At 35.8% G+C, this 23,747-nt stretch overlaps 2 protein-coding genes across 3 annotated transcripts; both read right to left on the minus strand.

Annotated features, from left to right (window-relative positions):
* Positions 1-1,827: 1,827 nt before the first annotated feature.
* Positions 1,828-18,770, minus strand: LOC131935680 (uncharacterized). 2 transcript variants are annotated; one of them, XM_059292203.1, is made up of 9 exons: positions 17,375-18,770; positions 17,031-17,186; positions 16,404-16,654; positions 15,968-16,279; positions 15,705-15,862; positions 15,030-15,190; positions 8,571-8,789; positions 6,825-8,430; positions 1,828-6,330 (listed from the first exon to the last, which is right to left on the minus strand). In XM_059292203.1, exons 1-9 carry the CDS (start codon positions 18,768-18,770, stop codon positions 2,667-2,669), a joined length of 7,923 nt encoding a protein of 2,640 aa, XP_059148186.1. In that variant the 3' UTR covers positions 1,828-2,666. The 2 variants fall into 2 exon arrangements, with proteins under 2 accessions (XP_059148186.1, XP_059148185.1); XM_059292202.1 differs by having other exon boundaries at positions 16,965-17,186.
* A 53-nt stretch (positions 18,771-18,823) lies between these two features.
* Positions 18,824-23,331, minus strand: LOC131935681 (uncharacterized). Its single transcript, XM_059292204.1, has 3 exons — positions 23,236-23,331; positions 20,522-20,644; positions 18,824-20,107 (listed from the first exon to the last, which is right to left on the minus strand). Exons 1-3 carry the CDS (start codon positions 23,236-23,238, stop codon positions 18,824-18,826), a joined length of 1,410 nt encoding a protein of 469 aa, XP_059148187.1. The 5' UTR covers positions 23,239-23,331.
* Positions 23,332-23,747: the final 416 nt, after the last annotated feature.

Below are 23,747 nucleotides of genomic sequence, written 5' to 3' on the forward strand. Positions count from 1 at the left end.
GTTCCTCGGTCCTCTTGGAGTTAAATTGATTATATAAGATGCACTATATTGGCTGTATAAAGCTAGGCGATGCTGAAACAATTTGAAGTATTACGATTTTGACAAACATATTTTTAAAATCTGTATCATAAAGAAGAAAGTCTTGAGTACAATTAATTAGATTTTGTGACAAAGCCATTCATCTTTTTCCACAGAAGAACGGCCATGTGAGTTTAATAGTAGTGATAATGTGAATTTTGATGAAATGTCTTTATTTATAGCCTTTACTGTCCTATGCAGCCGAAATGTGTATGTGGTATGTCCTGTGCGGCAAAAGAAGACCCACCTTCTGCGTACGCCATTTTTTGTTAACCATCAGGTTTGATGTTGCTTCTTTAAATAAAATGTTAACTGAACTGTAATTAAAACCAATTCACAATAAACTGCATACATTCTCTCCTCTATAAATTACTTGTTTTCGTTCTTAATGTGTTTTTTTATTAATTAGTTTAAGCTCCAATGCAACAAATTAGTTTGCTTAGAGCAAAGAAAAAAATAAGAGACCTATTGAGTTTAGTAAAGTAACTATTGTAAATACTCATGATAAGGAAATACATTTTTACTACCATCCCACCCCCAGCTTTGTATTTAAAAGCAATTATATTTAATGTGTGCTTTTTAATTAATTATTTTGATCTTAAGTAAACTAGTGATATTAATATAATTTTAAAAACTCTTACAAGAACAAATGACTCAGGTTATGGGTTAAATACAGGACTTGAACATAACAAACAGAGTTTAAAAAATAAAACCCATCCATGTGACATAACTGTTTTGCTTTATTCACAAAAAAAAAATAATTGACGACCAATAATATAAACAAGTTACATTGATGAAACCCATCAACATAGTGGGGGAAAAACTTTTTAGAACTATAGAAAAACAACTGGAAATACAATGTACATGTGATAGTTATATACAAAAACAATGGGGGAAACATGAATTCTAAGCTATGACGGCTTCAGAATTATTTTTTAACCTCGATTTTTAAAAATCCACTTTGCAAGACAAAAATAAAATAATTTTTTTAAAGTACACATGAAAAAAAGCAATCTTTTTTTTATTTTATAAAGTTATTTAAAAGTATCATTTAAAGTCCATGTCGAGATAGCCCTATATTAGTGAAATGGAGGTATACACAAAAGTAGAACAGGCATTAACAACTAGATAAGAAAGAAAAAACTATTTCTCCACAATGACACTGAAACAGTTGTATGTTATCTTTAGATATGTACAGTTAAAATAGAACACACACAACACTTTTCTACACACAGCTCTTACTTTATGATGCAAAAAAATTAAACTTTTATGCCTATTCCAAAATTTTATATTTTGTTAGTTGTAGCTTATGATTAAACATTATTTTTAAAACGTTTTTTTCCGTACCATTTGACTTATGATTGAGCTATTTATTTATTGAATTAAAAGGTTAAAATATTTCATTTTAAAGAAAATTTACAAAATAGTTGGTCAACTATTAAAAATATGAAACAACAGTAACAAAAAACTTTAAGCACATAATTTAGTGAGATGTTCTCCATTTTCTGGTCAAATGACCAGCTGATAAATGTACTGGTGTTATATAATCCACCATAAAACAATGTTTTAACTAAAGTTCATGCAAAAAAAATATAATAATATTAATAATAGTACCAAACTCATCACCAAGAATAAAGAAATGAATTAAAATAGGTGCAATCACACTGAGATGAACATTTTAAAAAAAGATGATTGCTTATGGTTATTTTAATTAATGTACACATAAGGAAACACCATTATTTTGTTTCTAATATATCAAGGAAGAGATGTCTGGAGACGACACCTCAACTAACATGTTGCTCTGCAAAAAATCCAAACTATTGGTTATATTGAAACAAATCCAACAAAATATTGTGTCCTAATATTAACTGTAATGATCAAAGTTAGATTGCAATTGAATTGATCAAATGAGTGTCAAAATATGATGGGAAAACTTAGGTATGAAATTATTAACAAACTGATAAGTAAATATGATGAATTCAGAAAATATATTTAATAGAAAACATAGCATTTGACAATTTAAATGACACATTTACAGATGATTGAAAAAATACTTCTTAGTGAAACAAACTCTTTTGAAATTACAAAATGAACTGTGCTACTATAATTTAAATGCATATTTAAAAAAAATAACCTGTCATGAATCAAGTTAATACTAAATGGTTCTAAATGAACTATGTGAGATTACCAAGTGTTAGGCTGTTAGTAGACATACTATTCAATATATAAATAAACTTATATACACATGGATGTGTAAAATTGAATGCATAATTACAATGTTAAAAAAATGAGTGGCTGCTGATTTTTTGGGCTTCATATTAATCAAGTGCAGTGCTAAAACTGCAGTTATTCCTGAACTATCTAAATTAAGAGCAACTAAATTTTAATGCCCCCAGTGATGGTGTGCTGTGTTTCGCTACATAGGTAGGATTAACAATAGTTTAAAATAAAATTTTGTAGAAAAAACAACTTACAAAACTTAGAATTAGGGGAAAGAAATAGTACAAAACAGGAAACAAATGTATAAAGCATAGGAGTTTCTCTTTACAAACTATCGACATTTTAACACTGAACATAATAGCATAGTGCTATGAGGGTAAAGTTGTCTGTTTTTTAATTTTCTTGACCATTATCTCACCATTACTTGATCCAGAATGCTCCTCATCAGAACTCACAATTGATGTCCGCCTAGCTTTAAGCACAGTCCTAAGAGAGCTCTCTTCCCAAGAATCAAGCACACGTTTTGATGGAACGGGAGTGCGGCTTGACCGTCTGGATGGAGATGGGAAAGAGGGTGCTGCCGTTGAATCTTTTGTTAGAGAAGTTGGCTCAGATTTCAAGCCTACTTGAGGAGATGATGTTTTGTCAGTGCCATTAATGCGGGATGACTGTGTGTTTGGATCAGATGCCACATCCTGAATGTGACTAACACCAGCTAGAGGATCTTCTTCAAGTAATGGTTTAATAGCATGTTTTTTACTAGGTCTCCCTCTTCGCTTCTTAACAATGGGTGTCTGGGGTGTAGTTTCTCCAGTGGTGGTAATGCTCTGTATTACTTTTGTTTCTTTAACAGAGTCCTGGAGGTTCTCCACCAGTTTATAAGTTTGATCTATTTCTTCAGAAACTATTTCATGTCCACTCTCTTCCACATTTGTTGGAACACCAGTGTCAATGTCTGGAACTTCAGTTTGTTTGACGCTTTCACAGCTGTCAAGAATTTCTTCTGCTTTAGGTAACTCATCTGTTTTTGGTAAATCTACTGTTTTTGGTAACTCATCCCCCTGCTCATCTTGAAACAGATCAGCTGATAAATTAGGTTCAAAAGGAAGTGTGCCTCCATCTGGGACATCTACTTGTTTAGTATCCTCAGTGTCAGGAGCAGCAATGTCTTGCTCAGACTCATCTGCTGTGATGTTACTCTCTTCTTCCTTCACCAGAGAATCACAAAGCAGATCAGTGTCCTGATCATCATCTACAGAACTCCAAGACAGAGAGGAAGTGAAGTCCCCTGCCTCCATATACAACACAGTCAACAACTGTTTGCAGTACTCCCTCTGAGCATATTTATGCTCCACCTCAGAGTTTTCACCATCTTCATCTTCCCCCTCTTCTACAGAGCTGCTCCAGTCAGCTGTTTCCTGTTTCTTTTTGACAATGACCCCACTAAACATTTCCCCATCATTTGGGCTGGTCACAACTGATCCACCGGTACAAGCTGGGTCTCCTTCATCCTCAGCAACTAATGGTATCACTGTTGGTTCTTTAGAAGGATCTACTACTGGTTTCTGAAGAGGTTTTGGATTTCGTCGTAGAACTACGGCAGGCAGAAGTTCATTATCAATAACTTTATTAGGTCGATGAAGAGCTAAAGGGGAAGGTGGCGTTATAAAAAACTCTTGTACAGGCCCTAGAGAAGGATGTCTGAGGCTAGGTGCTCTTGATTTGTTTGAAAGGACACAGTAGTTGAAACATTGTTCTTGAAGTTCATGATCAGTGTATTCTGTTTCATCCTCTACTTTCCAGTCAACTCTTTGTTTCTTATGGGGTACAAATGCTGGGTAGTAAATGCGTCTTCTACGGACCCTGACGGTTTCAGGCTGTACATTTTCAACTTTCTCTTTTAAAACTTTTTCAGTGTCAATCTCACCAACATCAGTAGTTTGTACATCATCTTTAAGCAATACTTGTTCTGTGATCTCATCCTTATTTGTTTCAACATTATCAACAAGTTTGTTATCAGAGTCTTTAACAGTATCAGATTTCACAGCTTCCTCTTCAACAACAGTTTCTTCTTCAGTTTCCATCTGTTGTTCTGTTTCCAACTGTTTTTCTTCATTTTCAGTTTCAAGAAGCAAATCTGTGGCAAAGCCACCAATGCTTTTAGGCTTGTTCAGTGAACTATTCTGATCTTTCTTTGGGCTTGTTACAATATTTGTATCATTCTCATTGAGCGGAGCAGAAGCAATGCAAGTATCCTCTGCATTTGCATCACTGTCAACAGATTTTTTAACAGAAGCTTTCTTGCTGCTTGCATTCCTCTGCTTGTGATCAATCTTTTGCTTAGCAGGACTTCTTTTATTCTTAACTACATGAGTATCTGATGTTTCAATATCAACATCACCTACTATAGACTCCTCATCTCCATGAATCTTTGTTGTTGGTTGAGAAAGTGTCTGACCTTTCAACTGAGTCTTCTTAGTGCCTGATGTAGACTCATTTACTAGCATCATGGCCATCTTATCCATTTCAATTTCTTTGACAGTTTTGTGTCGTGCTGCACCTTTGTGTGAATGTGGAGGTGTTAAGATTACTTCCTCTTCCTGAGAACTGATTTCTGAATCTTGGAAGAGCTTAGAAGGTAGCTCAGCACCAAGTTTGTTTACCCCTTCCTCCAGCCTCAGTGGTTTTTCTGGTGACTCCTCATCAGGCTGAAACAATTCACTTGGCATCCTATACCTTTCAGCTGCACTCACTTGGCTCTCATCAACACTCATAATTCGTTCCTCCTTTTCTAGAATCTCTTCCTCTTGGGATATAGTCTGAGTTTCCTGAAGAGCTGCTTCATCTGTTTGTTCACTTTTGCTTTCAATATTTTCAGCTGTGTTTAGAAATTCTACACCAAAACTAGTGTCCTGTTTGATAGGGCTGCCCAAAGCACCAACATTAATTGGCAGCAGGCTGACTCCTGGTTTGACTTTGAAGCTGATGGTTGTTGACCCAGAGAGGCCAGGTTTGGCAGCAGCTTGGGCTGCTTGTATTAACGTATCAATCTCAGACTGACTCACAGACTGACCAAGTGAGAGAGACTGCTGCGCTTTAGATACTACTGCAGACATGCTGGAAGCATCCAGCACTGTGGTTGTGCCCGAATTGGCAGACAGTGAAGAGTGCGTCACAGAAACAGGTGAGCCTGTTAGCAGACTTCTAGCCTGCTTCACCTGTGGCATTGAGGGTGATCTCGCTGCTCCTCCTAGTATGCCTTGAGTAAGAATGTCAAATCCATGGTTGGCCTTGATAGAAGGAATGGACTGTGTGATAACACGAGGTCCTGTAGGGCTGAGTGTAGCATCGGTTAAATTTTGGTTTAGCTGGGAGTCCTCCGCTGTCATCTGTGACTGTAGGTCTGACATCTCAGTGGCAGATGATTCATGAATATTAGCAGCATGTTCAGTTTCCATGGGCTCAGTGACTGTATCAGGTTCAGGCTGATTAGGCTCATCAGTGTTAAAATCAGGGATAGACACCACTGGAACACCATCAACAGCTTCAGAGCTTGATTCAATAATGTGAGCACCTATCTGTCTCAGGTCTGCAGATAGGGTGGATATTTTCCTACTCCCAATCTGAGGGGTTAAGTAGTCAGCATCAGAAGACCACAGCTGAGATCTCCCCCTTCCCCTGGGCGTCCTTCCACCTCTACCTCTACCTCTGCCTCGACCACGGCCTCTTGCCCTTCCACGTCCTAATGGTATGTATTCTGTTGTATCAATTATTTCTCTGTTCAATCTTTGACTAGCCATCAGCAAACCAGAGGCAGAATTACTGTCGTCTGAATCACCTAGGGCTAAATCTTGGTCCATGGGTGACGTACCAATGGCTGATGTTGTTGGAGATGGTGTAAGTTGACCACCAATAATTGTGCCTGAAGAAGATAGGGCAGTGAAAGCTCTTCCTGCTTGTCCTAGGCTGCTTTGAATTCCACCAGTTCCAGTATGAACAACATGTGTGGTAGTTGACCCAGGTAGTATATATCTGAAATAAAGCAATTTGAATTATAAATAGTGGAAGTCATTTAAATAAACCATGTGGAACAAATTTATATTAAAAATAAAGAAAAACAATAGCTGAAAATTAATTCTACAAACAATACAAAATTAATTGAGTTGTTGAATACGGTACTGCTGAAGTATTGGATTTGGTTTCTATTTCAGAAAGACATTATTTATGCAGCACACATTAAAAGGTCCAGGAATAACATTGCCATTTTTAGCTGTGGCTACAAAACACCTGACTAAAATTTAGAACTGAAAATGTCCCATCACTATAAAAAACTGCTACTTTTGAGAAATTTAGCAGCTAGTGAATGAAGCTCATGGGATAGAAGCTGACACTTCACTACAATATTTGCACCATATACCACCTCTACCCTAATTAAAAATAGGGAGCGGCCGGCTTAGTTAGTGCAATCCTTGACATGTGAGATTAATTGGTTTCAAAATTGATAAGATGAATGAAACAAAAATTACCTGAAGCTCTCTTGAGATTTTTGCTGTTGACTAGAAGGTGGGGAAGTTAGCAAAGAGGCTCCACTTCTTGCTGAAACATCTCTCAGCAGTGAGACTGCTGGTGTTGATGTCAACTGACCTGAGCTGCCAAGTGTGCTGACATTATCTTTAATGCTTCCAGACAGGGACAAAGCATCTTCTAGTGCACTTTCACCAACGGTTGTGGCAGTGGTTTGGTGAATTGCGGCTGAGCCCATTAGAATAGTCTTAGTACCAGCTTGGCTTGTGTTGGCACCACGTGGAACAGTAATTACTTGAATGGTCTTTTTCCCAGGGGTATTACCTGGCATTGTAATAACACGAGGGCCTGTCACAGTGCTAACGGTAGAGTTAGTGCTTGACACTTGTGCAAGAGATATGATACCTTGCGACTGTTGCTGTTGTAACTGTGAGAGTAGTGCACCAGCAGAGGATGCAGATATTATCTGAGGACTTGCTCCTCCAGCCCTGATGGCTATTTTTGGTGACCCGGAAGGAGAGTTGGGCATTTTGAGTACTGATGTGCTGGTCAACTGAGCTTGAGTGTTTTTGTCTACAGGCACCAGTACCATTTTACCTCCTCTCATTGTCAGCTGGGTCAAGATCATACCTCCAGAAGCACTAGGAATCTGAATGTATGTGTTAGCTTGTGCTTGGCTTGGAGTGAGTGTTATAGTTCTCTGAGCAGGTATGGCCTGCTCTGTGCCTAAATCAGTTGATGATGATGCCATGGTAGAGGAACCTGTCTCAGGTGAAACGATGATTGTGTCATTGGCTGTTGAGAGTTCCCGGTTTGGTGTAAAAGGTAATGTGCTTATCTGTTGTTCAGGCTCAGAGATCATTTGTGCTTGTTCCTCTGTCTGCATCTCTTTCTTCTCTGCAGACAATGACTCTGTCATCTGCTCAACACAAGACTGTGCATCAGACACAGAAGGCTCAGCTGTCTCAGTTGGATGTTGTTCTAAGGCTGGCTGTGCTTGTGTATCCCCAGATGTTGAGGTACTAACAATGCTCCCATCAGGCTGGATTATATATGATGCTGTAGAAGATGTAGCCCCAGAAGTTGATGTATTGATTGTAGTGGTTATTCTAGAGCCTGCTTGACTTATGGCCCCAGATCGCTGAAGGAGCTGAAGAAGTTCAGTTGCAGAGATGTTGCTGGCTCCACCTTGAGATCTGACAACCACCACTTTGCTGGTTCCACTGCCTGTCCCAGCATTACCAACACTGTTGGCAACACCTTGAGAATTTCCACTAACTAAAACATAGCGTGCCCCACCAGATGCAGCTCCTCGTAAGGCTGACAAAGGCAGACGAACAATTTGTGGAGAAGTACGAGCTCGTAAAGTGGGAGCTGATGTAGGAGTTGATATTTGCGTGATAGTAGGTGTGGAGCGCCTCACTGGCATAGCCATTGATGCTCCCCTCCCCCTTCCTCCATAAGAACCTCTGGATCCTCTTCCTCTACCCCTTCCTCTAGGTGTATATGGAGCAAAGGTCGGCCCTGTTTGACCAGATAGCAGAGAACTAGTCTGGGTAGTAGAGGCTGAAGGAAATGATGGTGTGTTTGCTAGACCTGACCGTGAAGCTAAAAAAGTAAAATTTATTATAAATTTTTAAAATTAAAAATGTAACTAACTTAGACTAACTTTTTAGACTGGCTAGCCCTTATAAAATCAAATCAAAAGCATTAAATTGATTCAAACCTTGTTGAAAAATTGTAAATACCTGGGTCAGTATTTTGGTGTGTGTTAGGTTGCTGAACAGTTAGAACCAATGAGGCCAATAGCTTTGTATCCTCTGTGTCACGCATCACTAAAGTGTGCTGCGCTGTCAGTCTGCGTTCCCACATGACCATGTGCACCTGCCCAGGAGGGATGTTGGGTGACACATGAAGGTACCTGGTAATTACAGATTTCAGGTCATCGCATTCCATCCAAGTTGAGCCTAAAAATGCAAGAGAAAAAGTATTGATTTTATCAACAATGTAGGCACTCATTTCATGACAAGAAAAATCATAAGTAATTTGTTTCTTATATAATCACAACTGCTTCAAACATTAGTAGCAGCTAAATGAATAAAAGTGGTATAATATTTGCACCGTATACCACCACAGTTCTCAAGTTATAAGACATGGTCGGCTTAGTTAGTGCAAATCTAAGATGACAGACTGTTAATTTAAAAAAAGGTTTATTACCCAGCCCCAAGTCTATAAAATGACAATGATTTGCAAATGGAAATACACTTTGAAAATATTTTCAGATTAATATAGTAACATGGTTTTATATATCTAGATATTACTAAAAAAAATATACGGGCCATGACTCAGAATCTATGTTCTTAAATTATTCACAACTACACCAATAAATGGTCGCAGCTAAGTGAAAAAAAAAGATGTTCAATGTTTGCACCGTTTACCACCAAAGTACTTAAAATTATAAGAAATGGTCGGCTTAGTTAGTGCAAATCTTACTTTAAAATATTGTTAAACACAATTAAGTGAAGCAATAAAGGAAATTAGAAAAATTAACATAAGACTAAGTCCAGCAGTCTGCATTTTATAATATTTTCATTCAGATTTTGAGTTTTCTTTGACAAAAAACAAACTAAAAATGTTTATGTTGACAAAAACTACAAACTAAAGGCAGAATGGAGCTAACATCAGTTTAATTAAATATCGCCTAGCCCTAAAATTGTGAACTAGACTAATAGTAAAGATTTTGGAATTATGCCTAGTACTATTATGCTCACTGTATACTACTGATTCTAGCAAAAGCTGCAATGCTATACTGGTTTATTTGGTAAGTCATTTAGTATATATCATCAAATGGTGAATAATGAAAATATTTTAATGGGTGGGTTTTTTTTGGGGCTTTTGAAAATTCAAACCAATGCCTTAAACAATAAAGGATTGCTTAAACAAAAACGTAATAATTTAGATCTTCAGATTATCGCTAAGTCTAGTGAAGTTTTTATTAAAAATATATTGGTTTTACATCTAAACAGAATCAATGTTCCATAAACAATCACAACTGCAACAATAAATAGCAGCAGCTAAGTGAAAATAAAGGGCTTTAATATATGCACCGTATACCACCACAGTTCTTAAAATTGTAAGACATGGTCGGCTTAGTTAGTGCAAATCTAGACAGCAAAAGGTTGCTTAAAGAAATATAAAAAGAATTGAAAGAATAAGAAAACCCAATTAAATACACTTTTTGACATAATGAGCATGAACATATAAGCATGGAAAAAAATGCTTTTTACAGCCATTTTGAATAAAAACAAGTTTCCTTGACTAAGCTAAATACTGAAATACCCAGATAAAATCTGTGCTCAAGTTCACCATCACAGCAGTCTTTATATCAAATTTTTATAATCAGCTATAATATATAATGCTAAAAATGACAAGAAACCTTCAGAATATCTAGGATTAAAAAGAGATTATATGAGATAGGAGAGGAAAAGGATACAACTTATATTATCTGAGAATTGTTTCTAGGATATGAAAAAAGGCACTATTTTTATATCCACCTTTGGCGGGGTGGGCACCAAAATTATAATCTAATACTAATTTCAGTCAATGATTATTGGATTATTGAAAGTATATACTTTGAATGAATGGAGAAACAATTTTTTAGTCATGACCTAAACCGTATCGTAACATAAATTGTAATCCAAAATTACCATTAAAAATGTTGACAAAAGGAGGATAGTTTCATACTCAAACACTGTAAACAGTATGAACTGACATACTATGAATAAATGTTCCTTATTAAATCACAACTACACCAAAAAATAGTAACAGCTAAGTGAAAATAAAGCAGTACAATATATGCACCGTATACCACCACAGATCTTAATAATAAGACATGGTCGGCTTAGTGCAAATTAGAGGATTAAGGGGGTCAACTGCTTTTGAATCTACTTTGCCTAAAATCAGTTGTTTTACAATTGAACTACTTTAAATTTATCAAGATAGGCTAAGACAAGCTATATTTATTATTTTTTTCAAATTAGTTCACCTATTTCTCATAATCCGGATGTGTTTAGGGGTCTAGGTTCTAAAATATGAGCAACATCTTGTCACAAATTGTTAAATAACTAGTGGTTTCACATCTCATCTTCTGCATTTTGGTGCCCATACATGTATTTTATGCACTGACGTTTAGAGTTTGGATGAATAAGGCTAGTTTTTTCTCTGTACCTGTCCATGTGATGGTACTGTAGGCCGCATTTGATATGACACACTTTTTGTTATGTTGTCCACTTATACAACTCATAACTCAGTCCAGTGGTATTATTAACCAATAAATGCTACTTCATTCTTTATATACACCATTTGTAAACACACATACAAATGTTCAAAACAATCCAACAAACGAATTTTGAAAAAAATGAAACATAACAACAGGTATGCTTAATAAAAATTTATTTTGAGAAAAACAGCAAAATAAGATTGATTACAATGGTAAAAGAACAAAATGATAACAAAACTAAAAATGACACTTTTATAAAGTAGGTTATTCATAAGTGACTTCATAAAGTCACATGAAAATTCAAATGGAACAATATTAAATTTTTCACAAATATTTATGTAAGCCCTACCCCCTATTAAAAATCAGCCGAAACTTAACCGAAACTTATTTTTGCCACAGTACTGAGATAAAAGTTAATTCTAATAGTAAAAACAAATGCCATTTAGAAAAAAAGAAAGTAACTAAACAGTATATTAAAAAATTAAATGTCAGCCCCTCCTGGTATGTACTGTGGACCCCCTCCTCTAACTCTATTCTTTTATTCTCACGCTCCTCTGCGACGCGCCTAATTTTCCTCCTAGCACTTTCATTATTATAAAGAGACCTCTGAGCCTTGCCCACCCTAACAATGTCCCTCTTAGCTCCTATTTCTTTGGTTTTGTTGCCAACGTGCAGGTTTATATGTTGTAAAAAGTTGTGGGAGGCCTTTGACCCCATATTGAATTCCCCCACCCCTAGGCACACCGCTATTTCTAGCCTCTGCCTACCAACAAACAGATGCTTTGGGCAACGACTCCATATGACTGAATGGATGGATTCATTGGTATTTTGTGTTTTTCCATCCAAGCATCTGCTTAAGAGGTCCTCTTGCGACATTTTCTCATAAACAGGTCTTATATTTTCCTCGACCATAGGACAAATGTACAAAGAAAGCATCAGGTCATGCTTGTCAGTGGGAAGACCCTTGGCAACAGCACGCTGAAAAAAGCACCAGGAAGATACTCCTTGAGGACAGTCCTGGTGCTTAGGCTCCTCATCAGTAGAAGTGCAGTGCAGGAGTGTGGCCCAAATAGCTTTTCGCATCTCAGTAATAGAGGAGCAGGAACGCAACGCCTTGGTTTAATACTTTTGCAGCTTGGCAATCTTGGTCTGGGTTAGCTTACCCTTGCCATTACCACCAAGTGTTATCTTTTGCTTCCTTTTAGTCTCCACAACATTCCTCAAAGCAGTTCCTAGTCGCTTGGCCACATGATTTAGACACTCCCTCTTCTCTACTGTGAGGTCCTTATATGGGCTCAAGTCATGGAGCGCTTTTATGGTGTTAGTATCACCATCAGATACAACACTGCGATATCTGAATTGATGTTTCTCCACTGACCGAGCCCACATCTTCACAGCGGCATGTTGCTCCATGCTCCCACTGGAGCCATAATGATTGAGATCACATGAGGGCTTGTGTGATAAATACCAAGCATCAAATTTTGCTTGGTTCTCTGCCCTGAGTCTAGCACCTGTTGTGCTGCATGTGTGGCAGTATTTGCTGACTACCTCATAATCAACAACAAGGCCAGATAAATACCAAACATCAAATTTTGCTTGGTTCTCTGCCCTGAGTCTAGCACCTGTTGTGCTGCATGTGTGGCAGTATTTGCTGACTACCTCATAATCAACAACAAGGCCAGTTCTGTTTTCTATTACACAGCCCACACCATACTTTGACTTATGGCCTCTAGTCTGCCATGTTCCATCATACGAAACATCAATATCAAAGTAATCTTTGCCAGACTGTTCGGGGTATGCAGCACGAATAATGTTTGCACTGTCTGACATCAGTTTGTCAGAGTAACTTAGTGCCATTTTATGTATTACTCGCGTGTGCTGATTATAAGTTTTTGGATGGAGAACCGGAGTGTTCATCAGCTCTGAAAACTTCATAAGCCCACCATACCCCATTCCAGTCGCCAGAGAGGCAGCAACTGCCTGTCTGTTTACAGAGTGCACTTTTTCACTCTTAGGAGATGTAATGGTCTCTGACCTAATCTCCACACAAGTTCTGCAATATACTTGCAGATAAACTGCAAGGCCAGTTTTTTGATGTGTCCTGCTGCAGCTGCAGACACTGTGTCTGGCAAATGGCGCACTGCAGGTTGGTAAATAATGATTGTAATGTCTCCAGGCAGACATATGTGGATGGCAAATCAGAATTTAGAGACTGCTCACTTTCATCAAAAAAAGAAAGTTTGCGTTTAGAAGCTGAGATAGAAGGGGAGACAGAAGGCAAGACAGTACTTTCCTGTGTAAGAAGAGGGGAATCACTGTGACTTGGACTTTGAGCAACGGTCGTCGTCATGGATTCTTCTCTTCTTCTCTGCCTGGCCTCTGTCGCTTTGGCTGACTGACGCTTTCTCCTCAGCTTTGACCTAGCCGCTTTGTTTTTAGATGAAACTTTAGATGGAGCCATGACACTGAAATAGTAAGAAATAAGATAATTACTAACTGAACAAGACTTACAAACAGCTAACTTTAAATAATATCCAGCTATACAATTAAGGATGACTGAATAATAATCTCAAAAATAAATTTTGTTTGCACATAATACATATGATTAATATAAAATTGAAACAAATCTACACTCTTATGTCTAGTAATACCTAGATCTAGTAATTAAAATTCATCAGTTATGATTCATATCACGAGAAATGCAGATAGACATGGGCTATCCCACAACAAAAGTACTAGAAATCTAGATTCTCTAGATCTAATACCAATACTAGATCTATACTAAGTAAGTAGTAATACAGACTTTTGTGTTGTTTACTTTCACTTTAGCAGACTTTAGCTTCGGGCTTAGATCTAAAAACTAATCACTAGCTAGAGTCCACAATAAATCTAGATCTAGACTAGATCTAGATATCGAGATCTAGATTCTAGATCCAGAATCAAGATTTACTAAATCTAGAATCTATCTTCTAGATCATTTCTAGATCTAGAATCTAGATCTAGACTCTAGATTAGATTGACCTGACCTAGATCTAGAAAGTAGAATTTAGTCTAGATCTAGAAACGGACTGTATTGAAGTAATAATAATAAAGAAATAGACTAGAGTCTAATTGAAAACTCACAAAACAATATAACAGATAGTGCATATGTATACAAAATATAACTGGCTTACCTTTGATGTCGAATAAATCTGTTTAATGTTAAAAATGATCTGTGAAAAACGTAAACACTCAGAGAGGCGCTATCACTGTGGACGTACGTGCAGTGTTTTCTGGGTCGAGGTAACTTAGACACGCAACAGTATGGCCGACGCCGGCCAATAAAAAGACGTGGTTTAGCTTCTAACAACAGTTTGTCCAATCAGAGAGAAGTAGTACATAGTTGTGCATGCTTGGGATGCGTGATAGAAGGCCTTTTTTAGGTCAATGCTTATTTTTAGAACTGAGTGACACCGGAAAATCCTTATAGAGCAAATAAAGAGCAATCCGGCGATACCAAACACGATACTATAGTATCGTGTAAAACGAAACCATTAACTCAACAAATTAGCGTATTTTGGTCAACTTTTAATAAAAAACAAATACCCCTACCCCCTTCTTGACATATTTTCATGTTCAAAACATTATTTTATATAAAAAATAACATCACCAAATGATTTATAAGGTAATAATCTATCAGAATATGCAATAATCGATTTTTTTATTTTTTCTGAATTAACTATCATTTTCGTGACCCGTGGGTCCCCTTAACCAAACTCATTTAGCACTAAATCCTATATTAGTCTTCATTTATCAAAAATTTTCCTTGATATATAATTGAGTGAAGCAATTTTATGGTATCTAAAACAAGATAATTGGGTAATTTACAGTGTATCTTTGAATACCATTTTTATGTATGCAAATCAATATATTAACTTTCTGTAATTACCTGGTGCATTCCTAACCCAAGCAATGAAATGATCTGGATTATTTTTGTAGTGTACAACTGCTGTGACCTCATAGTGGTCATCATTGAAGTCAAAGCTTAACTCATCAAACCTATTGTGTGGCAAGCCTTTGACAAAATGCATCTGAACAAAGTCCTGAAGCCTGAAAAATAATCACAGTATTGATTATTTAAATTACAACTATGTATTTTTGGCTGCTATACATCTTAAAATAAGTGCATTACTGGTTAACAAAAAATGTGACCAGATATGTTTATCATTAACTATAATAGTTTTACTATTCTATCTGTCGCTAACGCTCTAGAGAAAACACAAGGAACTTGAAAAGATGCATAGTGAAAGACCGTGACGTCAAATGGAACATACAAGAACGTTTTAAAATGTAACGAAATATGTACAGTTCTATAGCCGGAAAAGTACACACAATAAAATGACGCAATTGATTCTAGAGTAAAATTAGAATGAAAAGGCCAATGCCGAAAAAAATAAACAATGATGTCATCCATACTTAATACAGATGCTCATTACCGCCTAATTTATTTTCTAATCTTAAAAGTTATCCGCATGTAGTTTCTATTCAGGCATTTCTTCGGGGAGAGGCAAATAAACATTTAACAATTCAGTGGATCAACAGTGTACAAGTGTATTAGTTTTACCCTTCAAATTTCATGACCATTCTTTGATTTGGTGCTTGACATTCAAAACAATTCCTGACAAAGCATGGGGCTTTCATATTGAAGTCTGCAGGAACCACAGGAATACTGGGAAGAATCTTTGTATGACTATCATCTTGTGAGTAGCCACATTTTTCACACTGGAAAAAAATAAATAGATGTCACTACCTACAACATTAAACAGAATTTTTTTTCAAACTGGCACTTTAAAAAACAGGTTAGATGACACAAAATGAATACGTTACCTTAAAGACATATCTGTAGTTCATAGTAAACATTTGTTTGATAGCTGGTTTTTCTCTGACAAGCAATGGTAACACCAACACTGGGCTATTGTGTTTTCCCCTTTCACACCGCAGTCTTGGTTGAAGTGCTTGCCATATCTTTTCCCTCATCGCATAGAGGATGTTTATGGCTTTGCCAATTTCATCCATATTTTCTTTGCAAACAAGTTTTGATGTCTTTGGATCCTGTAGTGATGCTGTGTTACCAGCACCTGTTTGAAGACCACTAATTTCTGCTCCATTGCTTTTCTTAAGCAAATTTTGGAGCAAAACCTGTATTAAAATAAATATTTATATATACAAAATAGTCAAGATTGTAGTGCTTAATAAAAAATAGTAAAAATTAAAAAAAAAAAAAATTATTCAAAAAAATTATAAGTCTTACAAAACATTTTACCTGGGCTTGCCTATTTGCTTTTAAAAGTGTAATTAACAAAGTTGAAGCCAACTCATGGGTAGGTTCCAGATTAACTAATGGTCGCAGTGTAGGAGAATAGACTAGCATTATGAGCACAACATCCATCCAACACATGGCATCTAAATTTTGCCATTGCACAAACAAATTGTCTCTTGATACTGAATATGATGGATTGGTGCCTTCAATCTTCATTTCAGCCAAAATTTTACCAACAACAGAGTCTTCTTGTCCTGTATACAATATAGACAAGGATATAATGTACAACAGAGGTTTGATATACTACACCGAACACCATTTAAGTAATGTTAAATATATATGAATGATTTTAATGGGGAAGAAAGAAAGGCAAAGAATTTTTTTCAGGAGATCAATGAGCAATAAATGAATGAACCAATATACAAGCCATTACAGCAATACAATTAACTCTTAAATTAGCAATTTTAATTTGCCACAAGTTCTGTGGAATGTTATTAATGTTGCAAACACAAGTGAAATTTATGAGGAGTTAATTTGTAATTGCTGTAACAGCCTTTGGCTCACCAGCCCCATCTTCCTGTGACAAAGAAGGTCCCAGGTCCTGATCCACACTACTAGAATCTGTCTCACCAACTTTAAGCCCTGCAATTTCAGAACTGATAGTATCCCCTTCATCTCCAGCAAGCCTTCTTGTAACCATGGCAACTGGTCTGAACTCATCCATGTCCATAGAATTACTCTCAGTACTAGATGCTGTCTTTAGTTCAGTATTAACACCTGTAGCGGCTGGAAAAATTGATATAAAATAAGCACATTTTTTTTATTACACTCAAGATTTCTGCTCTTTTTGTCCTGCAAGGTCAGACTATGAAAGAAAGTAGAACTAAAAGATAAGATTTAAAAACTAAAAATTGATTGCTCTGTTAACAATTAGAATTCAACATGTTTTATGTAACTTTAAAATGCTTACTAACCTTGTCCAGCTGTCAAATGTGATAACTCTGCAAGCATGCTGAGGCCACTCATGCTATTGTCTATATTGAATCCTGCAGTGCCTCCAACCACAGATGTTGCAAGTTGCTGAGTTTCTTCCAACAACTGCTGTTGATACAGATTATCTGCAGACTGCTGCTGATATAGCTGATCAACTGTTTGCTGTGATCCATCTTCAGTAACACCAGCTGTGGCAGAATCCATTACAGATGTAATAATTCGCCCATCTTCACTCTGAGTGTAATATACTTGCTGACCTGGCACCATTGTTTGATTAGCATCCATAATGGTTCTAATAATCCTGCCTGTAGAATCCTGCATGTAAACAAATTGTTTACCAGGTGGTGCTACATCATTAGCAGACTGCGCTGAATCTATTGGTGTCAGCTGTCCATTGGCATCATGGACATAAATAATTTGCTGCTCAACTTGCTCAGTTGCTTCCTCTGTTGCCATAACTTGTTCTTGAGTGGGTTGTTCCTCCTGGGTAACAGGAATACCTCCTTGGTATACAATTGTCGTCTCAATTTCACCATCAGGTAGCATGCACTGTTTATATACAACAGAATCTGCATATGATGGAATATCATTAGGATCAATTATTGAAGTTACTACCTGCCCTGAAGCATCAGTCATCTGTATAAAATAGACTGAATCAGAGGCTGCTGCCACCTCTGTGGGTGCTTCTGCTGCTTGAGTGCTACCAATCATCTGTGAATCTGCATCCGTCCCTGCAAATGATGCTACCTGCTCTGTTGCTGGTTGCTCTAATCCTGCAAGCTCTTGAGCTGCATAAATACTATCTGCTTCTTGACCTGACTTGACTAAGGATTCTCCAGAGGTGGTTACTAAACCAGAGTCAATAGCAGAGGATACAACAGGTTCAATAGCAGCAGACCCAGCAGAATCTGCAGCAGCTGATACGACATCATCTACTTTTGATGCTACTGTTGTAGCTGGTTCCTCAGTGGGTGCATCGACAGCACTTTCCTCCTCTTCATCATCTCTGTATGAGGCAGAAGCAGCTGATGCAAATGCAGCAAAAGCATCCTGAAAACCCTTATTAAAACTTGATGATGGTGCAGGGGTATTAGTTTTTAGTGGGGCAGTCTCCTTAAATCCATCTAAAAAATCTGAAGTAATATCCAATGAAGTGGACTGTACAGGTTCAATGTTACTTCCACTTACAGTGGAATGTGTCAGTGATGATCCTCCAATAGGATCTGGATCAACTGTAGTGCTTGAAACCTCTGCACCTGTGAAGTCTTGATTTTGATCTGGTGTCTCAGTAACCTGTGTGTTGTCAACGGCAACATATTGCCCTTCAGGTTCATCCAAAACTGGATTCTCTTGATTTAAATTACCAGTGATTGGCATAGTGGTTTTCTTTATGTAATTTAAGTCAGTGTAAAAAGTATTATAATCCAATTTTAGATATCCAAGAAGTTGTCAAGAAAATAATTATCTAAATCTTTAGAGTTCCCTTGGAATGGCTCAGTAAAAGGTTTGCTTTGCCCAAATTTCTCTAAACAATCATTTAGGGAATCATTTAAATCTGAATTCTCCCTAAATGAATGTTCAAGTGTTGGAGGTAGTTCTTTTGTACTTATGCTGTTAATAATTTGCTTGTTGAATGAACTGGGTTCTACTTCTGGTAATACAGATGGACCAGTATTTAGATTACTTATAATTTCTGAGAGACGAGAATTAATGGCATCAATGTGTAATTTATTTGACTTTCCAGTCAACTCAATTGGCTTATTGAGACCCTCTTTTAAAATGTCACTTAGAGAGCCTACCTGGACAATGTCAAAACCATTAATTGAATCACCACTTTGTTTATCTCTTTCTATTTTAGAATTAGTCACACGAGAAGAGTCTGAGACAATTCTTTTATTGGATTTCTTTGGGCTTAGTGTAGGTTTGGTAATAGAATCTGTTTGATTTTCAACAGTCTTGAACACAATGCAAGGCTTGGAACCGTTGCTTTTGTCATGCACTATTTGAATTTTTAGCAAACCCTTTTGCAATTTAATTAGAGTATCAGGAGGAACAATAATACGCTGCACTTTTCTTCCTGAATTATTTTCAGCAAAGCTAGATTTTAAAACAGTTGTTGGGGTCGAGCAAATTGAGTCGCTGCTGCTAGTTGAATCAGAATCCAAACTGCTTCCCTTTCGTTTGTTTCCCAAGACTGGATTAAATGTCAGTTGCCCAGATGTATGTTGCTTAACAACAGTTGGCTTTTTTGTATTAGACAAAACTGGCGTACTTTCTCCTAGATTGGTTGGCACCTGAATTTTCTGTCGCCGTTTGTCTTCAAGTTGATTTGTTTGAAATGATGAAAAGCTGTGTGCATGTCCAGTTAAGAATGGTCCCAGTGGAACTAAAGTCTTCCTCTCTGTCTCTTCTGCTAGAGGTGCTGGAGATTTCAGCAGTCTATGAGCAGAAAAACTGTTTATTTTGGATGCAGATGAGCTCTGCAGGTGTGAATTATTTGCTGAAAATGCTTTACAAGATGGGGTACTTGCTCTTAAACTTCGAGATGAATTTGATAGCCCTAGCCTCTGTACTTGAGAGGAGCCATAGATGCTATAAGAGGATACTGAAGTAGTTGATGAAGTTTTCCTTTTAAGTTTTAGAGGTGCAGAAATTTGTGATATGTCTCTTTTCACAAAGAGAGACTCCAAGTTTGAAGATGGCATAAATGTACACTGGAAAAATAATATTGAAAATTGAAAACTTTTTATTTTGATCAATCCAGTAAAAATAGAAAAAAGCTGCTATGTAGATGAAGTTAAAGATTATATAGGTAATGCCAACATATGTGACCAGACAATAAAATTATGAAAAATCTCTCTTTCAGTGTGAATTTTTTTCATGAACTATGCTATTATGTGTTAATATAAAAATGTATGCTTCATTGTACCATATAACAATTAAAAAACTAAAAAATAAGAGGGCACTTTTAAAAATTCCTTCTTTTATCCAGTAACTTTGCTTTGAATGGTCAGATTTGGCAAAAAAATTTGGTTACAAAAAATTAATTTTTTGAAAATGTTTATACTAAATATAAAAAGTATGAAGTTTAATAATGAACAGTATTTAGCATACATAAAAATAATCACCTGAACATTTTTGCACATTAAAAAAGCTTCATCATCATTTATTTGAAAGAGCTGTACTGGACTTTCAACACCTTGAAGTATACACTTTTGACAATAATTTTTAGAGGGCAACTTCTCAATAGTCTGAAAATATTTTTAAAATACATTAGATAATAGAGTAGCTAAAACATTAGTTAAATTATACCACTATAAACTAAGTCTATAAACTCCCTTTACAAAAATCTTCAAATTTTGTTTTTAACAATGATTTAATAATGCAGTTTTACAGATTTTTTAAATTGTAACCTCGATTGCAATCAACTTGACAATATACTTACCAAATTCTTATCTTAGTCTACAACAAAGGTTAAACTATTAAATCTTTCATGCTTAAAGCTTTCACAAAAAATATATCAAATATCTAATAATTAAAGAACATTCAAAAAGAAAAAAAAAACATTTATTTTTAAAATGCTGGTAATCACACCAAGACTACTTTTTATGAGAAAATAAATATTAAAACAGTGGTATAAGATTTTTAAATGTTTATTATAATATTAAACATGATTTTTTATATATAATTTTTCTTTTTGAGTTCAAAATTAGTTTTTATTTTCAAGACAATAAACTGACTGAAATTAAGAAATACAACTTCCTGCACCAGGCTATTTTAATAACAAAATTCCATTGTAATTTAGCATAAAACTGTCAAGCTGTTAAAACTATATAAATGGAATTAACCATTATCAAAGTTTTTAATAATGATTTAATCCATGGAGAGGAGCTTTTAATGAGTCTTTTTATGTGACATATCAAGTGTTTATGTGACATAATATAACGGATGTATTAAACAGCAACTACTTTTCAAACATCACTCATACAAGCTAGATCTAGATATTTTTGCGATAATGTGTGTGTCTGCATGAGGAGACACAACACACTTCTTTAATTCAATTCATGCCTGGTTTGATACCGCTCGTTTGCGGTTGTCAGGAACTGTTTGCTTCCCACAGACAGTAGTATCATTCATTCTAATACACCTGCAAGCAAAAATGTAGTAAACACATTATCATCATTTTACTGCAAGATTATCATCGCCACCCAAGAAGAGTGCAAGGTCTGAAAGAGTAACACTTTTTAAGGTGCTTACTCCCTGACTGTCAAGGTGACGGGTAAATGAACAAGCTCTCACAATAAACAATTGTAAAAAGTCTGCTCATTTCAGTCTCTAGTGAAACTTCATCAACAGCAGCAAACAGTTCAAAAATTCTCTAACCTATCCAACAAAGCAAAGATGTCGACCTTTGCTTAGTGGGAGGTATAAGAGATGTAACCAAATGGCATGTTATTGAAAAATAAGTTGAACAGTAAAACAAAAATAATTCTTATGAAGCCTTTCAATTTGAGACTTAAAGTAGTATTATTTGACCAACAGTTAACTGGAGTAAGGCAATTGTTAAAGTTAGTTAACAAGCATTTTTTTTAAGGTTGACATTTCAACTTAAAAGGATTGTTTTTTTTTAAGTAGTACAAGAGATAAAGAGAAGAATCGCCATGGAAAAATTATTCCATCTATAACTGTTTGATTTTTAAACACTAGATTTACAGCCCAAGCTACTTCTCTAGGGCCTAAACAATTTTGGGGCAAAGAAACTAAATGTTTTCCTCACAATAGACAAGAAAACAGAGTCTTTGTGCAAGTCTTTGTATGTTTAAGTGAAGACAGTGTGAGTGATATGTGAATCATAAAGAAATTGAATCAAGATCTAGAATCTAGGCCTTTAATAATGTTTGAAAAGGCAACACAACGATAATAAAATGAACAAACATAACGAGTTAGAATGTAAGGAAGATTACAGTGTAAATTGTGAAACAACCTGAACTTGTCCTGTTTTGTCCTGGCAAAAAACAAAACTGAATGCTAGCAAAAAAAACTTGTACATAAGATGAATGATTGCTGGGACTAGAGGGTAGGGGTAGAGTTGTGACCTGAGTTTAATTTCATTTCCAGAAAAGATCTAGATTCTAATCTAAGCCTAGATCTAGAAAGTAGAATCTCAAGATTCTAGATCTAGACAATTTAGACAAGATATCCAGATTCTTAATTTAGAAAATTAAATATGCTGCTAGATTTCTTATTTCTACTAACTTCTCTATTAGTGAAATTTGAATTTAGATTAGCCTACTAGATCTAGATCTAGATCTAGATTTAGACAACAATAAACATTTATTACAATAACAAAACATTTAAGTTATAGATCTAGATGTAGATAAGACTCTAGGACAAGGTTATTTTAATTAAATTAGTCCTGAAACAATAGCCTTCTTTATTTAATTATTTTACAATTTTTATTTGCGAAATTCAAATTTGGCTCAACGTTCTTCTTACGTCTCTTTAAGAAAAAAATGTCACCATAGTACGCTCTTTTAAAAACTATTTCTAGTGGAGCACTGAAAGGATACAAACTACGTAAAATGTACTCACAAAAAACAATAATATAAATAGATCGCCAGTGTGTTTAGAAATTAGACCAAAAAAAAAGAAGAGAGGATGCAGAAATGGCGAACAGAAGACGCCACCTTTTTTTTGACCACCACAAGCCAAACAAGAATACACCAAACTCAAGTGTCGTTAAACGCTTTCTTCATATCCTAATATGCATTGTTTCACCTTGATTAAAGTGTAATTATTTTGAAATTCAATATACTCTATCGATTATAGCAAGCATTCTTACCATTCCTACGGGGCGGGATTAGTAATAACGCCGCGTTAATAAATAATTTGTACGTAAATATATTGAGGCATGGCGCCGCCATGTTATGCGCAGAGAAAAAGCGAAAGGGGATTGTGGGTAAACAAGTGAAGTAAACAAAGTATTGTAAATTAGGATATTTATTTTAATTGTTTAGATTATCGTTAGCAAAACTTAATAACAAAAAGTCTCAAAGTGTCTAGACACATTAATAAGCATTGTTATTGCTGTTGCAATCTTTAAAACTGATACATTAAAACATGGACTGGATAACTTTCAATGAATTTAAATTCAATCCTAAAGAGATCTAGACAAGGATTCATCACATTGGCGAATTTTTTAAAAAAATAACTAACTTATTAAAGATTTAAAACAATGGGGGAAATTTTTTATTAAGATATGTATTTTAGAAATGAACCAAAATACAGACTTTATTTGACTGAATTCCATGTTACTTTAATCAGTATAGAGTATACCAACGGGCACACTGGAAA

The sequence above is a fragment of the Physella acuta genome, unplaced genomic scaffold, assembly GCF_028476545.2.
Source record: "Physella acuta isolate Inbredline_101_S28 unplaced genomic scaffold, ASM2847654v3 ptg000152l, whole genome shotgun sequence".
Taxonomy (NCBI): domain Eukaryota; kingdom Metazoa; phylum Mollusca; class Gastropoda; family Physidae; genus Physella; species Physella acuta.